Source organism: Podarcis filfolensis (genome assembly GCF_964270895.1).
Source record: "Podarcis filfolensis genome assembly, chromosome: 10".
Lineage (NCBI taxonomy): Eukaryota > Metazoa > Chordata > Lepidosauria > Squamata > Lacertidae > Podarcis > Podarcis filfolensis.
The window spans coordinates 18,809,320-18,825,580 of NC_139612.1; the positions used below are offsets into that span (position 1 = coordinate 18,809,320).

At 43.0% G+C, this 16,261-nt stretch overlaps 1 protein-coding gene across 1 annotated transcript in view; it reads left to right on the forward strand.

Annotated features, from left to right (window-relative positions):
* Positions 1-16,261, forward strand: part of SLC13A1 (solute carrier family 13 member 1) — a 94,057-nt gene that overhangs the window by 43,785 nt on the left and 34,011 nt on the right. The window contains exons 2-4 of the mRNA XM_083574531.1: positions 132-256; positions 8,648-8,776; positions 9,707-9,843. Of these exons, the coding sequence (XP_083430657.1) occupies positions 158-256; positions 8,648-8,776; positions 9,707-9,843 (365 nt within the window). The 5' untranslated portion in view covers positions 132-157. The remainder of the gene's footprint in view (positions 1-131; positions 257-8,647; positions 8,777-9,706; positions 9,844-16,261) is intronic.

Sequence of the window (16,261 nt, forward strand, 5' to 3'; positions counted from 1 at the left end):
TTTATTTTTAACTTGGCTTGACTGAAGGCTCTGTTGCAAAGGCTAAAGGTGATAGTTTGGAGAAATATTAATCAGACACTTCTACTTAAGGTTCAATCTCTCTTTTCCCTTTTGGTTTATGGTTTCCACAGAAAAGAAGAGCCTGCAGCCCACCGCAATGAAGGTCATCAAAACACTCTTGGTCTACCGACGTTTTCTCCTCATCTTCTTCACTCCCCTCCTGCTTCTCCCATTGCCTCTCGTCATCAGAACCAAAGTAAGTGAATAATAACTGCTGCCCTACATCTTTATGTTTCCAAAGCCTCACTGAAATGTTTCATCTTCCTCTCAGTTTTTTCCCCCCTCAGATTGGTCTCTTCACAAAACTCTGCCACACGATACAGATTGAAAGTGATTAAAAAAATCACAGAGAATCTTCCGCAAAGTCTTCCTGGTGTGTTCTTAGCAGATAAAATGGATAGGCTGTCACCCAGACAGTTTTAAATATTTTAAACATTTCACTTCCGTACCAAACCCTGGGCACTGTCAGGAGTATAGCTTTAGTGTGCTTTGTCATTATAGATATGTACAAGGTGTCAAGAAGATCTATCTTTTAATTGCCTTTTTTAATTTGAGAGGGAGAATCTGTGGCTAGCTTTATGGGAGATATAATTTCAGTAATGACAGTTACTTGCTGCAGTATTTGGAGAACTGGAACAAGAGAGGGAATGTCAACATTCCCAGCTGAATGGAATGAAATAATTGATAGGCTGATAATCAGTTATGTTCTTGCTATCATTTGCTCCATTGCTCTGCATTATACATTTAAACCGGTGTCATACCAGTTAAAAAAATTGTGAGGGGCACATGACAGTTGTGCTGCCAACAGATTAAGATCAATGTGTGTGGCAGCTTCCACACAGCAACTAGTCATGAATCTTTTGTGCGTTTTAATAAAAGATCCTGTACTTGCACGTAAATTCAGTATTTTACATTAAAGGCCTTCGTGTTGACTAATCACAGAAGGCCAAAGTGAGCAGAAATTCATTATTTCTTTGTCACCGGAGAAACATGGCCTTTTATCTTGCTGCCTCATCAAGACATATGTCAGAAGTTAATGGTATTAATGGGTGAAGTATTGACTCCACAAAAGGCAAAGGCAAAACTCTCGTTGATTTCAATGGATCTGTCGCCTTTCATCTTCTTCAGAAATGGTGCCAATTTTGATGTCAGTGTACTTTCACGGAGCTACTCTGCCTACAAATACACAGAATTGTATCCCCCCCCACTCCCCGCCCCTCATTTAGGGAGGAAACAAAACTCTTGTTACTATTGTGTGGTTTCTTGTCCTCATTCAAGGTCATGTTCAAAGGAAGTATTTCTTTTCAGAACAGAGAATAATAGAATCTATGCAGATTCAAAGATGAACCTATGACATCCAATTGATTCCATCCTCTGTTGTAGCTCACACCACTTATAGATAGATACATGTCCTCCAGCATCAGTATGTGATATGTATTGTCTGGCACTAAGATACACACCACTGGAAAGCAATATTTATTTTTAAAGGTATGTGATAGTTGTCCAGCAGCACACATGCTGATCTATACACAGACCAGCATACTTCGAAAATCAACACACATCCTGCTTTAACATGATAGGTAAAGGTACCCCTGCTCGTATGGGCCAGTCGTGTCTGACTCTAGGGTTGTGCGCCCATCTCACTTAAGAGGCCGAGGGCCAGCGCTGTCCGGAGACACTGCGAGCCAGCGCAGCACACGGAAACGCCGTTTACCTTCCCGCCAGTAAGCGGTCCCTATTTATCTACTTGCACCCGGGGGTGCTTTTGAACTGCTAGGTTGGCAGGCGCTGGGACTGAGCAACGGGAGCGCACCCCGCCACGGGGATTCGAACCGCCGACCTTTCGATCGGCAAGTCCTAGGCACTGAGGCTTTTACCCACAGCGCCACCCGCGTCCCACTTTAACATGATAATGCACATCTAAATCTGTGTGAAGCAGAGAATCCAATTCTATATTTGGGGAAAACTGGTGTTGTTACGTTGTTTGTGTCTCCAGCCACTGATTGAAATCATCTTAAGTTGAAAGAAAATATGACTTAGATGCTGTTGACAGGCTAAGCATAGATGCTTACAAATGGCAGCCACACCTAGGCTGGAGTTAAAACGTTTGGGTCTTTTTAGGTTACCCAAAAGATGGAAATTGGCAGGCATTTACGTACAATATGGTGAATGAAAATCGGGGTTCTTAAATGCACAAGGGAACCTACACAAGTAGTGCAAGCTCCCTGCTACAGATGGTCACCTCCCAAGTCATGGAGGACAACCAGGAATGCGACAGGAGAAATGGGATGGATATTCTAATCCTTGCACCATGTGATGGAGGAACAGAGAGAGCCAGAGAGCGAGTTTCTATTAAAGGGGTCTACCATGAGCAGAACACTGGCCATTCTTGTCCATTGGAAAGTTTTCCCCACTCTATTTCTGATTGTGGCAGAGCGCAGGGGAAATGAATGAGGAGATTTGTAAAATGGATGACGTTCAGGCAAATTCACCCTTAGCATTACTTTACAGTACAGCAAAGTTCTGGTTCATAGAATCCCAGTGTTGTTGCCTTACAACTCAACACACGAAAGTGTGTAGCAGATTTCAGGGCTGGTCACTGTTTGGCCACTCTCTAGAATTATGTGTGAATGATTACAAAGGAAAGGGAATGATTTTGAAACCTGTGAGACTCCAGCACCTCACAGCATGGCTATAGCTGACTTTGACTTCACATCTAGGACAAGATTTGAGATAAGTTTACAGATGGCCTTTCTGTGTTCTCCTTTTTCTTCTTTGGCTATGTAACTGTGTGAGAATGCGGTTGAATATGAAAAGATTTGATGAAATAAATCGCAAGCAATAAAAGTTAGAAGTGAATAAATTTCTCTTGTTTACAGCCTTGTTGAAACATAGCCCTGCCTAAGAGATGGATAATATAGTTTCAGGCACAGAGAACTAACTCTGCTCAATCAGTTATTTTAATGACTAATCCCGGTGCTAAACTTCCCACCACCATAGGATATGTGGAATATGATCCTTTGAGGCATCCTTCAAATGGTGAAGAGAGACTGGCTACAGAACCTTTAATATGTATATAATGTGTCTCGGCTTTGCCTTGCTTGCAGTTGGCTTATGACTTTAATGATAGCTCGAGCTGGGTAATAACGTCTTCCATGGTTATTACTCCATGGCAAAATCTATTCCGGATGACTCAGAACATTTAAAAGTAGGCAGAGCTGTCCGTCCCAAGCTATTGCTCCATCACACTCATGCTACACAGCTGCAGATAAATCAGTTTCCCAGGATGTTAAACAGCTCTTGGAAGCCAGGTGATGATTGGATTGGAAAGATACATCATTAGAAGGGCGATGATCAGATAGAAAATGTTGCAAGCCATGAGGCTGCAGACCACAACCAATTATGAACCCAGCTTGAAGAAGAAGCTCCCAGGTGACTGTGGGTGTAAATCATAGTTTCCCAAACGTGGGTCTCCAGCTGTTTTTGGACTACAACTCCCATCACTCCTAGCTAGCAGGACTAGCGGTCAGGGATGATGGGATGTTTTTAGTCCAAAAACAGCTGGAGACCCAAGTTTGGGAAAGCCTGGTGTAAATGAAGAAGGCCTACATATCAACTGGGTTTAAATCAATGAACCTTTGAGGTTTCCAAAGTCTGAAGTTGGAAACACGCAGTAATCTTTTAAACTGCAGAGCAGGACTAGCCACTGTGATGCCCTCCACATGTTTTGACAGCAACTTCCACCATCTTTGACCGTTAGCCATGAGGCTGATGGGAGCTGGCGTTTACAATATCAGCGGGGTACCATGAGTGGTTGTAGTCCAGATACATCTGGGAGGGCCACAGGTTCCCCATCCTTGTTCTATGACTTCTCCCAAGTAGACCCTTCTTCTTCAGGAGATCTTTGGTGATAACATCTCTTGGCAACATGAATGGTTCTACACTGACTCTGCACTACCCACCAGGCCTGTTGCTGCTTTTGCTCTTGAGGTCCAGCTGGTGAACAGCAAGAAATAGTGGGGGCAAGGTAGAGTGCAAATGGTGATCAGAGAGGTTGTTGGGGGCCAGGTGAGAGGTTTATGAGACCAGCTTATTTGAGTTGTCATAGGAAAAGAGCAGGTTCTTTCAGGTTGCCAGTTGGGGGTTCTCTGTGGGATTCCATGCCTCTTCCTCTGAGGAAGTCTCTCCAAGGTCCTAGGCAGACAGGACCCTGACATTTGAGATATTTGTGCAAGGATGGCCAATGTGGTACCTTTCAGGTGTTGTTGGAATGCTACTCTTTGTTATCCCTAACCACTGAAAATGCTGGCTAGGGCTGCTGGAGTTGTGATGAAGCTGGCTACCCTTGTGTTTGTCACAATCAAGATTCAAGGCCAATGAATTGGCCCAAACTGTCGTATCTCATCAACAAACGTACCTGTGATGTGGAGTGTGCATACACCTAGCAATTTTTTTACACTATATAGCAATGCATCTCCTTTGCTTCTGCCCTGCACATAGACTCAAGCTGCACCAGAAGTTCAAAAAGATCTTGAGAATTTTCCTCCATTATTTCTGCTGTGGTTCTGCGGACCACCGGAAGGTTCATTATGGATCATCAATGGTCCACAGAATTACTTTTTTATGATGATCAGAGAGTTGATGCAGGTTGTAAATGTGAGGAAGTGATAGACATTCCATGCACTCTGATATCGGATGGATCTGTTGGGCCTCTTTCCACCTGCCGCATCAGTAAAATAACAACTCAGAATGTTTCACAGTCAGAAAAATGCAGGGAGGAGCAAGATTAAAGATATGGCAAGTTTTCCACACGTCAAAGCTTCTTCAAAATAATTTTCACTAGATTGGAATGAACTGAAAAGGGCACTTTTCAACCATACGAAGAGGCATTTTTCTTAACCTTTACTTAAGAGAGAGAGAGAGCTATAGCAGATATATCTTAATATCAAACGTTCATCATTTAAAGACGTTTACCATCTGCATTTTTGTTGTTGCTGTTTCTTTCTTACTCCTCCCTTCTGCACCACTGCTTTGCATAACATCAAGCCTGTTGAAAGGTACTGGGAAAAGCTTGATCAATATTATATGACAATTATGGTTGGTCCTAATAATGTTTCAATTACTGAGGTATGTGGAGAAATTGATGTGATCTATCATCTATCTATCTATCATCTATCTATCTATCTATCTATCTATCTATCTATCTATCTATCTATATCTATCATCTATCTATCTATCTATCTATCTATCATCTATCTATCTATCATCTATCTATCTATCATCTATCTATCATCTATCTATCTATCTATATCTATCTATCATCTATCTATCTATCTATCTATCATCTATCTATCTATCATCTATCTATCTATCTATCTATCTATCTATCTATCTATCTATCATCTATCATCTGTCTATCTATCTAGCTATCTATCTAGCTATCTATCTAGCTATCTATCTATCTATCTATCTATCTATCTATCTATCTATCTATCTATATCATCTATCTATCTTCTTTGCCCTACAATGCAAATGAGGGATTTCTCCAATGAAACGGATGCAATAGATGGGGGAGAGAAGGAGTGATTTGGAATACACAAAGACAGTTTGCCCCTCAAAATATTTCCTGTGACAAGTCATGGAGGCTATACATTCTCGAGAAGAGCACAGCATGTCTGGGGGAGGTAATCGCATCCCTAAGGAGTTCTTAAGATTGTGATGAATCCAGCACAGTAGGGTTTAAGCATCCCCAGTGCTTGAGTAAAAATAAACCCAACCTGAAATTGTCCCTGCCATATATATGCAGGCTGGATGTTTTGTCTGAAACTTCTGTTGAGCAATCAAATGGGAAAACAGTGTGCAATGATTATGTGTCAGCTGCACAGCAAGTTGGCTGAAATAGCGTGGCTTTTTATTCCTCCTCTTGAAAGCTGCTCTGCCACGGTGCACCTCAGACCCTTCTTACATGACCTTGAGAGAGCCAGTGTGGTGTAGTGGTTAAGAGCGGTAGTCTTGTAATCTGGTGAACCGGGTTCATGTCTCCGCTCCCCCACATGCAGCTGCTGGGTGACCTTGGGCTAGTCACACTTCTCTGAAGTCTCTCAGCCCCACTCACCTCACAGAGTGTTTGTTGTGGGGGAGGAAGGGAAAGGAGAATGTTAACCACTTTGAGGCTCCTTAGGGTAGTGATAAAGCGGGATATCAAATCCAAACTCCTCCTCCTCCTCCCCTTCTTCTTCTTCTTCTTGGTAGCCTGAGAGCTCCTTCCCAAGCTTCTTCCTGCTGCATTGCTTGGGTAGCAATAGTCTCAGACCACGCAGCCACACAATAAAATGCTGCTGTTTAGGGGTGGGAAATGATGTTCATTCCCTTCTGGGTAACCTGTCCAGGGCCACATCCCTGTGGTGGGCAGAGTCGGAAGCCCAGGATATGTCCCTATTTTCACCAGAGAAATGTTGGAGGGTATGGAACAAGGAATGTTAATTTTGCCTTACAATCGGCTAGTTTCTACACAAACTTACACACCATTTCCTCCAAATAGGCAAGCAAGAGCCATGACCCAAGTCCAAGGGCCCATTCCAGCCCGACAAATAACGCTTTGCTTTGCGTTATTTGTGAAGAGTGTGGCCTGGAAAGAGTGCTGAGGGCTAGGTAGAGAGGCCCTTGGACCACGGCAACCAAAGGCTTATCTCTTTACTCTCCTGCCACAAATGGAATGAAAATCTGCCCGCCACGTGTGGATTGAAGCCTGAGGGGAAAGTTCCCAAAGGGTGTCACCAAACTCCCCACGCATAAGGAACTCAGATGGGCTTCTATGTACAGTGGCGGACTTTCAAATTGCAGTGGCGCCCTGTACGACGCCAAAATTTGGTGCCTTCCCCACCTCTTGCCTTCCATTCTAAGTCATTGTTGTGGGGAATTTCCTTTCTGGGTGAAGAGTGAAGAAATAAGTGTTTACAGTGGAATCACCTTCCCCCATGCCTGTTATTTAATCAACCAAAACTTAACTAAACACTGCACGTTAAGCACAGCGTGGTGCGTAGTTTGGCCAAGTCTCAATTTCAGTCAATAAATATCTTGACTTCCTTTTCTTTTCTTTTTTTGAAAGCCTTGGCCTGTAACAATCCACATTACCAGATTTTGCCCTCCCCTCCCCCCCGCGCCCTGGCAGATGATCAAAATCAATTTTGAACTTAACTCTGTGTTGGCTCCTGCATTTCATTTACGTAAATATCTTGATGCAAAATGTGGAGAAATGTCCCGCTAATTCAGAGATGGCTATTACAGTCTGTATGGTTGACCTCCACACCCCACCTTAAATAAACGAGTACAGATGGTTCAGGATCAGTAACTTTCATATTGATGTGCTGATTTGGTATTAATGAAATATATATGTTAATGGAAAACTCATACCTGGCACAGATTTTTCTAGATTTGTGTGTTTGGCATGGATGTGGCTTTCACTAGATGAAATTCTGTGCATGGGATCATCGAGTTCCAGTGTCCCTGAATCTCAGTAGAAAATCCCTATTCTAAAGGGCTGTCATCAGAGGGAAAGGAGGAAATAATTATTTTTCCAGCTGTATCAGCTGTACCAGCAACTGGACTGGAAACATACCCTCCAACATTTTTTTGATGAAAAGAGGGACATCCCAAAATTTCTCTGATGAGAATAGGGATGTCCTAACATCTTTTCATATCGTTTTAAAGTTAAATGTAGATGTTTCATTTTGGGTGAAAATATTGCTAATTCAAAATAAGGCTATGCATGAGTGTATTCACAAAATATTGTGACATTCACCCACCAGCGGAATCACCAGTCTCCTCACAGAGAAACAATCCTGTTTCTCGCTGTTATTGTTCTGAGGTATTCAGGTAGTTGGCAGGTGTTGTGTTTCCCATCATGTTCCTCCAGAGGAATCTGAAGTAACAGTTTTTTGGCCATAAAAGTTGGGTGGAAGGAGAGTGGAAATGGAAATATAGCTTTTGACAAAGTGCCAAGACTCTTTGGACAAAGCACAGTCTTCCACCTCACGTGAGGCCGACAAAGGAATCCACTTTATTCCATTCCTCTATCTAGCTCAGTATTGTCTACTCTGATTTCAAGCAGAGGTCTTTCACTACCTGGTCCTTTTAACTGGCGGTGTCCACCATCGAAACCAGAACCTTATTCATTCAAAGCACCCTGCTCTTTCACTGAGATGCAGCCCCTTTGCAGCGCAGTGCCTCCCCCCAAATGTCTGTTCCATTGACAGTTTGTGAAAAACAACGAATAAATGCAATAAATAAAGAAAACATAATATTTAGAATTTGAAAGCAAATGGCCATGGCAGATAGCTATTATTTCGTTCTTCTAGTGATCCTTCTTGGAACATGACTTAAGGAACAGAAGCTTCTGCTATATCAGCAACATTGCGAATGTGACTAGGGAAATCTCTGGATTCTAGTTGAAGAGGAGAGTCTCCCCATTATATCTTATTGTCCTTTCCAGTCAGGGGTTATACTGTTTTCTGTCTGATTGCTCATGTTGTACTACAGAAATCTGAATCTGATTTTCTTTCATTCTCTTTTCTCTTTTCAATTCTAGGAAGCAGAATGTGCCTACACGTTATTTGTGGTGGCCATCTTTTGGCTCACAGAAGCATTACCCCTGGCCGTTTCAGCGTTACTTCCTGCTTTAATGTTCCCATTGTTCGGAATTATGGCTTCCAAACAGGTAAATTTCCTGTTGTTGTTGTTGTTCCTCCTTTCCTTTCCCTTCCACTACTCCAACTGCCCATATATTTGATAGCCCAAACATCAAACCATTTGATTGCTTTATTTGCTTTCTTTAAGGGTGAATTTATACAAATCCTAATGCCTCGAGGCCTGGGACACACTCAAAGCATCCCTACTGAGCCCATTCTGGTGGGCTGGGGAGACTGGTGCTGTCTAGAAGTACAGCAAGGGAATCACAACCACTATACCACTTCGAAACACAGGAGACAGCAGTGATGAAACCTGAAACTTGATTTCACATCCCATTTGCCCCTGAAACCTGATACAATCTGGGCCAAAAGTCCAGCTTTTCCAACTTTCTTCCAAGCACTGGCTACCACTCCCTTTATGGATATGGCCTGCTCCTTTGCAGAACCCTTTCTGCACTGGAGAAATTGGTTTCATTCCCCTCTCATTCTTCTGAGTTTCTTATGGCCCATCACCAGGCTGGCTCCCAACTCCCATGCCTTCCACCAACTCCCATTAGGCCCATCCAAGTCCAACTGTTGCACCAGATTTGTAGACATCTTGACTGGGCAAAGCTGGAGAATACGGAGAGGTGGTTGAACTCCATATTTTGGGTTTGCTGCTGGGACAGAGAGATGGTGCTAGAATCCAGGTGTTCCTCAGCATGGTGCTGTCTATGCCCCCCCCCGAAACACACCCCATGTTTAATTTTAGTTTAATTTTATTCCTCTAGTAACAGCAACTCCTGGTTTCAAGAGCAATCGTGAGGATTGAAGTCCCTGTTGTTTCTCTTTATACATCTAGGTGGCTTCATTCGTTTCGATTTTCCTCCACAAATTGTACAGCTCATTATTTTCCTGAGATGGAATCATGGTAGCTAAATAGCGCACATTTAGCTAAACAAAATGAATTTTGCTTTTAGGTGGCATCTGCTTATTTCAAAGATTTTCATCTGCTATTAACGGGAGTGATTTGTTTGGCAACGTCAATAGAGAAATGGAATTTGCACAAGAGAATTGCCTTGAAAATGGTGATGCTGGTGGGTGTTAACCCTGCATGGTATGTAGCATACTGACAAAAGAAACTGATATACTGAAAAGCCCTTTGACTCTGTTGTGCAAGTAGACTTGCCAGCTTTTTTCTTCACTTGTCCTTTATAAAACTGCAGCTACTCTCCCCAGCACTGTAGCTCCCTGGCAATAATAGAAGCTTCACCTGTTGGAATTTTCAGTGTTATGTAATTGTGATTGGAGCACAACAATTCAAGTCGCAACTTTTGGGCAGGTTGGGTGGGTTTGTGTGCAAAGTATCACAAAGTATATGGTGTGTGTGTGGGAGGAGTAGAGGGGCTGTTTCCCCAGGTGCAAAATTTTGGGTGTGTGTGCAAAATTTCAAAAGAAAAATAAACTGCTTTGAGGGTGTGTTTTTTAAACCAATCAAGTAGTGTAAAAATTTCATGAACTAAACAATAACAATAAAATAAATGGCCACCACTGGTCTCCCATCCCTAGCTTTTTTCTCACTGCTAGGAAGACCCTTCCCCACCTCCATCACTGCTGCCCGGCCCTGACAGGAACCACAGGAACCCTAACCCTTGCCCCAGGCACTAGCAACCCATGCTACACCACTGCCATTTAGAAGCCATAATTACAGTTCTATTTGGTTGCTAAAGAGATTTGCTAAGGCCAGCCTTTTGCCAAAATTGAATTATACATATCGTTGGGATGAGAAGACGAGTTTTACACGAAACACTTCTGTTATTGGCAATAGTGGCGCACGGCTCAGAACAAAATAGCAGATGAATTTGTGAACAGCTCTGACTCATGCTTCTTAATGACTGGTATTAAGCAACTGAGAGATCTTTTGTACATTATCTCATCGTTAGTATTCCATCCAAAGCTGAGGTAGTGCTAAGCAGTTTTATTGCAGACAGATAAGAAGACTAAGCCCACCCCTTCCACCTCCCAAAATATTGCTGACAGCTGTTACAAACGAGAAGACAGGAGAAATGAAATATCATGTTGTGCTCCTTTTTATTGTTCGTAAGGGGTCAGGTAGCCCCTGTCAATCCAATCAGCAAGACCAAAAGCAGTTTGCCAGCATTGCAGGCTTTCTGGTTCTTGAATTGTCAGATGCTGCTGTGATAGGGGAAGCAAGGAGTTGTCAGTTTCTCACTTGATGATGGTAAATTAGCACAGTTAGGGAAAGCAGAGGGGGTGAAACGGGAAACCTCAGTGAACCTTGAAGACCCTGAGGACCATGCTTGTGTGTACATCCCTGCCTGCAAGACTGATCACAGTTTTGGTTTGGAGTATCATTATTTCTTCACCTAATAAGATCTCATCATGATCGTAAGGTGCCAAAGAGCTAAACCTGGCCATTAGGAGTAACTAGAAAGCTAAGATAGGAGATGAGAAAGAGATGATGAAGCCATCCATTCTGTAAATATGGAATCCACAAATATATTTTACCTAACCTCTTCATCGATAGTCTGGCTGGTTTCACAAAATGCAGGGAGGGCAGAGGAAAGCCAGAGGAAAGCCCAGCACATGAACAGATCAAGGCTGATTTCACAGTGTGTGTGTGTGTTTTCTAAGCCCACAGCAAGATGTCTACAGTGTTGTGAGGAAGGTGTAGACTGTTGCTCCAGATTTTGTCTCTGCAATTGAACGTGCCCATCAAATGATGAGTGGATTACCTTGGTTCCACCCTGTTCTCTCATGGATTTGCTCATCCTTTCCTCTGATTTAACATGGGCATTTTCTAAAATTAATTCCGGAACGGGCATAGTTTGCTGAAGCTTTATTTTCCTTTCATTTGTCCGCCTCGCTTTTCTGTCTTTCTTACTGATCTGCGCAAGCAATCCAATGGATGAGCACCCCTTTTCACTGTTTTAGCAATATGCACAGGTGGTGGGTGGGGTGAGAATTAAGAAGATTAAAGAACCAACAGAAAGAAATTAAAACTGTGGCAGGCTAAGCATTTGCAGTGGCCTCCATGGAGCCTGAAAATAAAAATAGAAGATGGCAGCTTCCTTAGGCATTGGTGGGGCTTGCAAACTAGACCAGATGATTCAGAAACCCAGAAACCAGAAAGAAATTTGGGTGGGGAGAATTTTGTAAGCATGCCTGCCTGCCACCCAGTCAGTGGCGTAGCGTGGGTTGTCAGCACCCGGGGCAAGGCAAGTAATTTGCGCCCCCTAACCCATGGATTTGCGCCCCCTAACCCGTGGATTTGCGCCCCCTAACCCATGGATTTGCCCTAACCCCAGATGTTGCGCCCGGTGCGGCCCGCCCCCCCTGCACCCCCACGCTACGCCACTGCACCCAGTGGTCACCTGGCCTCCTGTAATAATATATTGTACTTTAATATGCAAACACTGTTTTTGTTTTTAAAAAACAAGAACAGCAAACTAATTATCCTTATTACTACTTCATCAGACAGGCCACTGATGCCATTTGGTTTAAAAGGGAAAATGAAGACTGAGAATGTGTTATCTTCACCGCTTGCAAAGCCACCTGTGTGGCAGACAGAAGTTTAGCAGGTGAAGCTTTTCCTGAAATGGTGGTGCAGTTAGTTTCACTTGGTGACATTCTCCTATGACACAATGTTAAGAATAGGTAAAGGTAAAGGGACCACTGACTGTTAGGTTCAGTCACGGACAACTCTGGGGTTGTGGCGCTCATCTCGCTTTACAGGCAGTGCATGGAAATGCCATTTACCTTCCCGCTGGAGCGGTACTTATTTATCTACTTGCACTTTGTGCTTTTGAACTGCTAGGTTGGCAGGAGCTGGGACAGAGCAACGGGAGCTCACCCTGTCGCGGGGATTCGAACCGCTGACCTTCTGATTGGCAAGCCCTAGGCTCTGTGGTTTAACCCACAGCACCACCCACATCCCTTAATGTTAAGAATACTGGAACCCTAAAATAAGCAACGGTACTCAAGAGTTGCCTCAGACTTGAACCAAGAAGCAAGTCAAACAGCAATTCCATTAATTTAACATCTACATGATGTTTAATGGCATGCAAAATATGCAATGCTGAAGTTAAATAGGCTGGTGGCTCCATGTAAATTCCTCCTACAGGTAATTTTTGACCCTCCAAAAGTACTCTTTGAGCTGGGTGTTATCCCAGTTGCACTGATACAGCAATATTATCTGGACAGATAATATGTCAAGTTAAGATAAGATAAGAGTTTTCTATCACTTTCTGAGATGATTGTTTTTCGCTCTTTATAGCTGCTGTCCCAAAGCAGGTGCTCTTTCTGTTATGGGGCTCCAACTCTCATAATTCCAAAGCATTGTTTATGCTGGCTGGTGCACATCAGTTTTTATTGCCCAGCAATATCGCAGGCAGAGGAAGGCTGCTGTGTCTGTTCAGCCAGGTTATGTCATTTCATGTCATAGTGTCATTGAAGCAGCAAGTAACCTGAGATGTGCACCCAAAAATTCCCTGCAGAGTCACATCATAATGGCATGTGATCCAAGAGGGCAGCCTCCTTCTCATTTGTGAGATAGCAAGAGATTTTGAGGAGAATATCTCAGATCATGTAGGTGTCTTATCCATTTCTGCTCAGAATTTACATCCAGTTTACCGGGGCCAACAATACTGAAACCTTTCCTAGTGATAAATGAAGCCATCTGCATGGATTTCAAATGGTCGTAGGCAGAGTAGATGAGGGGAAACTGAGGTGGAATTGTCTTTTGAAATCCACTTTAGAACAAGGATCATCAGTCAGTTTTCAAACCACAAATCTATTGGGAATAATTTTACACTCTGGGTACATAATGATCATTTGAATGCTGGTTTATAAATTGTTTGCTATCAAAAAGAGATTGCAATAAAGCAATTCCTTTATTTCCCCTTCTTTTCTGAAGAATTCTTTTTCTTCTCTGCAGGCAGTTTCTGTCCCTCTCCCTCCCCACCTTTAAAAAAAAATAAAAATCAGTTTATTAGAATCTCCCATTCCACTACAGGACTGGCTAGCCAATAAGTGCATTCATATATTCGGTGAGGTTCCCAGGTTCCCGTTCAAGGCCCTGGACCCTAAAGGTCACTGAGGTCACTCTCCCACAGAGGCCAGACTGCTTCTAACCTCCCCACAAATGCCCTACTACCATCATCTACTGAATGGCAGAGACAAGCAGGACTCTGCTTTCAAAAAGCCCAAACCAGCATATGCGATGAGAAATAGCTTCCTAGAATCCCCCATTTTATGTATATAGGGGGAAAAACACAGAACAAGGCATTGCTGCATGTAAAATAAAAAATAATGCTTCTATTTAACACCTTTGCCCAGGGATGCAGAGCATGCAGGTGTAGCTGAACTACAGCTCCCATCATCCCTGATCTTTGGCCATTCTGGATGGGGCTGATGGGAGTTGGAGTCCAGCAACACCTCGCGGGCCACGGGTTCCCCATCCCTGACAAAACAAAGCACACTGACTTCCCTCTTCAGCAGTTATCCTGACCCACCAGTCTTTTCTCCTCTCTCCTTCCTATCCACTCACGCCTCTCTTTATGCAAAGTCTGGGGAGCCAGTGTGGTGTAGTGGTTAAGAGCAGTAGTCTCGTAATCTGGGGAGCTGGGTTCGCGTCCCCGCTCCTCCACATGCAGCTGCTGGGTGACCTTGGGCCAGTCACACTTCTCTGAAGTCTCTCAGCCCCACTAACCTCACAGAGTGTTTGTTGTAGGGGAGGAAGGGAAAGGAGATTGTTAGCCGCTTTGAGACTCCTTAGGGTAGTGATAAAGTGGGATATCAAATCCAAACTCCTCCTCTTCGACTGTCATTCTCAGATGACTTTCTCCATCTCTTACTCACCCTGACTCCACTCAGCATCTCAGCATCACATTCCACTGCTGTAAATCATCCCTGCCTTCATTCTTTTGTTACATACACACAGCAGTAGTGTATTTCCTCCCCTCAAAAGAGAGGGGGAGGAGAAGTACGGAATTTGCCTTCTTGCGAGATGTTTACATCCCCTATTCTTGAATATGAAATCCGGTGATGTCCAGATACCTTCTAGAATTTGCGAAGTTGCCTTTGCCTAGTTTTAGAAATTACAAATCCCAGAAGGGACTGGATTTCATAACCTTATTCTGAAAGTGGAAGAAGCAGGGACAGGTTGATCTGCCAATTTCAGCTCCTTTGTGTTTCTCAATTTTCAAATCTTAAGTTCAGTTTACACAATGAGTTTGTATTATATTTAAAGTATGGCTTTTTGTATGCCCCCCATACATACTTTTTGGTATGCAGTTTTACCTAATTTCTGCAATTTTGCCATTTCCCCTGATAATATAAATTTTTACTTATTTATAATATACCCCACTTTTCACGTCATTTAGGTTTCTAAGTGGCTTTTAAAATTTATTTTTGCTAAAAAACAAAGAAGTATGAATTTTTTTTGGTTGGATAAATACATCATTTGGAGAAGTGAACAGGTTGTATTTCTCCCCCGTTCCTGGAAGAAGCAAGGATGTTGCCTCTAAGCAAGATTTTGCTAAACTGGCAAAAGGCTGAGAGCTCTGTTCCAGACCAAAGTTTTTGTAGGAGGATTGAAAGTGCCTCAAATTTATTTGCAGGACATTTTGACCATCACATTCAGAACTTCAGAATTACCATTAATAGTCTATGTTTAGTCTGACCTTAAAGTAAATAAACTGGTTCAATTGGGCTCATCTAGAGCCTTTTGCAATAATGACTACCATCCATTTAATAAGAGGTAGGCATAATAGGCAGAAATTATCCAGAACTGAAATGTAACCTGATCACAATTTGGTGCCCCTATAATGTAGGAGCAAGCAGCTTTATTTCAGAGGAGACGAGATTTCATCAGCCAGGATGTGGGTCGTGCCACCCAAATAACTTGTAAAGTCATTTTGCATTTTTCAAGGAGCCTGCCCTTACCTGAAGTAATCATTAACATTTATGCAGTGCTTTCCATCCACACCGATTCCAAAGGTCTCTGCAATCTTTGTAAAAATTATCCATTCTGGGACCACTTGTTACGAAGTAAAAATGGTGTAGGTGATGCATGTACCTTGTAGTCGTTTCTTACGTAGACAAGGTTGTGCTTTCACAAGTTAAAGTTTGACCAAATCATTTTTCGCCATCTCCACCACTGTGCTGTGGGAGCAACTTCAACGAAGTATGCAAGGTTACCAAGTTGGCAGCGTCAAAGAAATGAGTATCCCATTTGGAATGGTTTGGGGCACATGGCAGCAGAATGGAATTGGCAGTGAAATCTTGGTGAGGAAATAGGAACGGATACTAATCTATCCAGAAGACCTAATAGCATTGCTGAAGATAGCTGATCCCTTTAATATCCACTTGAGTCTCTCCTGGTATGTTCACCCCCTAGATAATAAGGTAGAGAGCCATGGTGATGGAATTCTCTTCCACTGGACCAGTGTGAAATTTCTACATTGCAGACTTTTGGGCTGGCCCTGAAGACCATCCCCACACCCCTTCCAAGA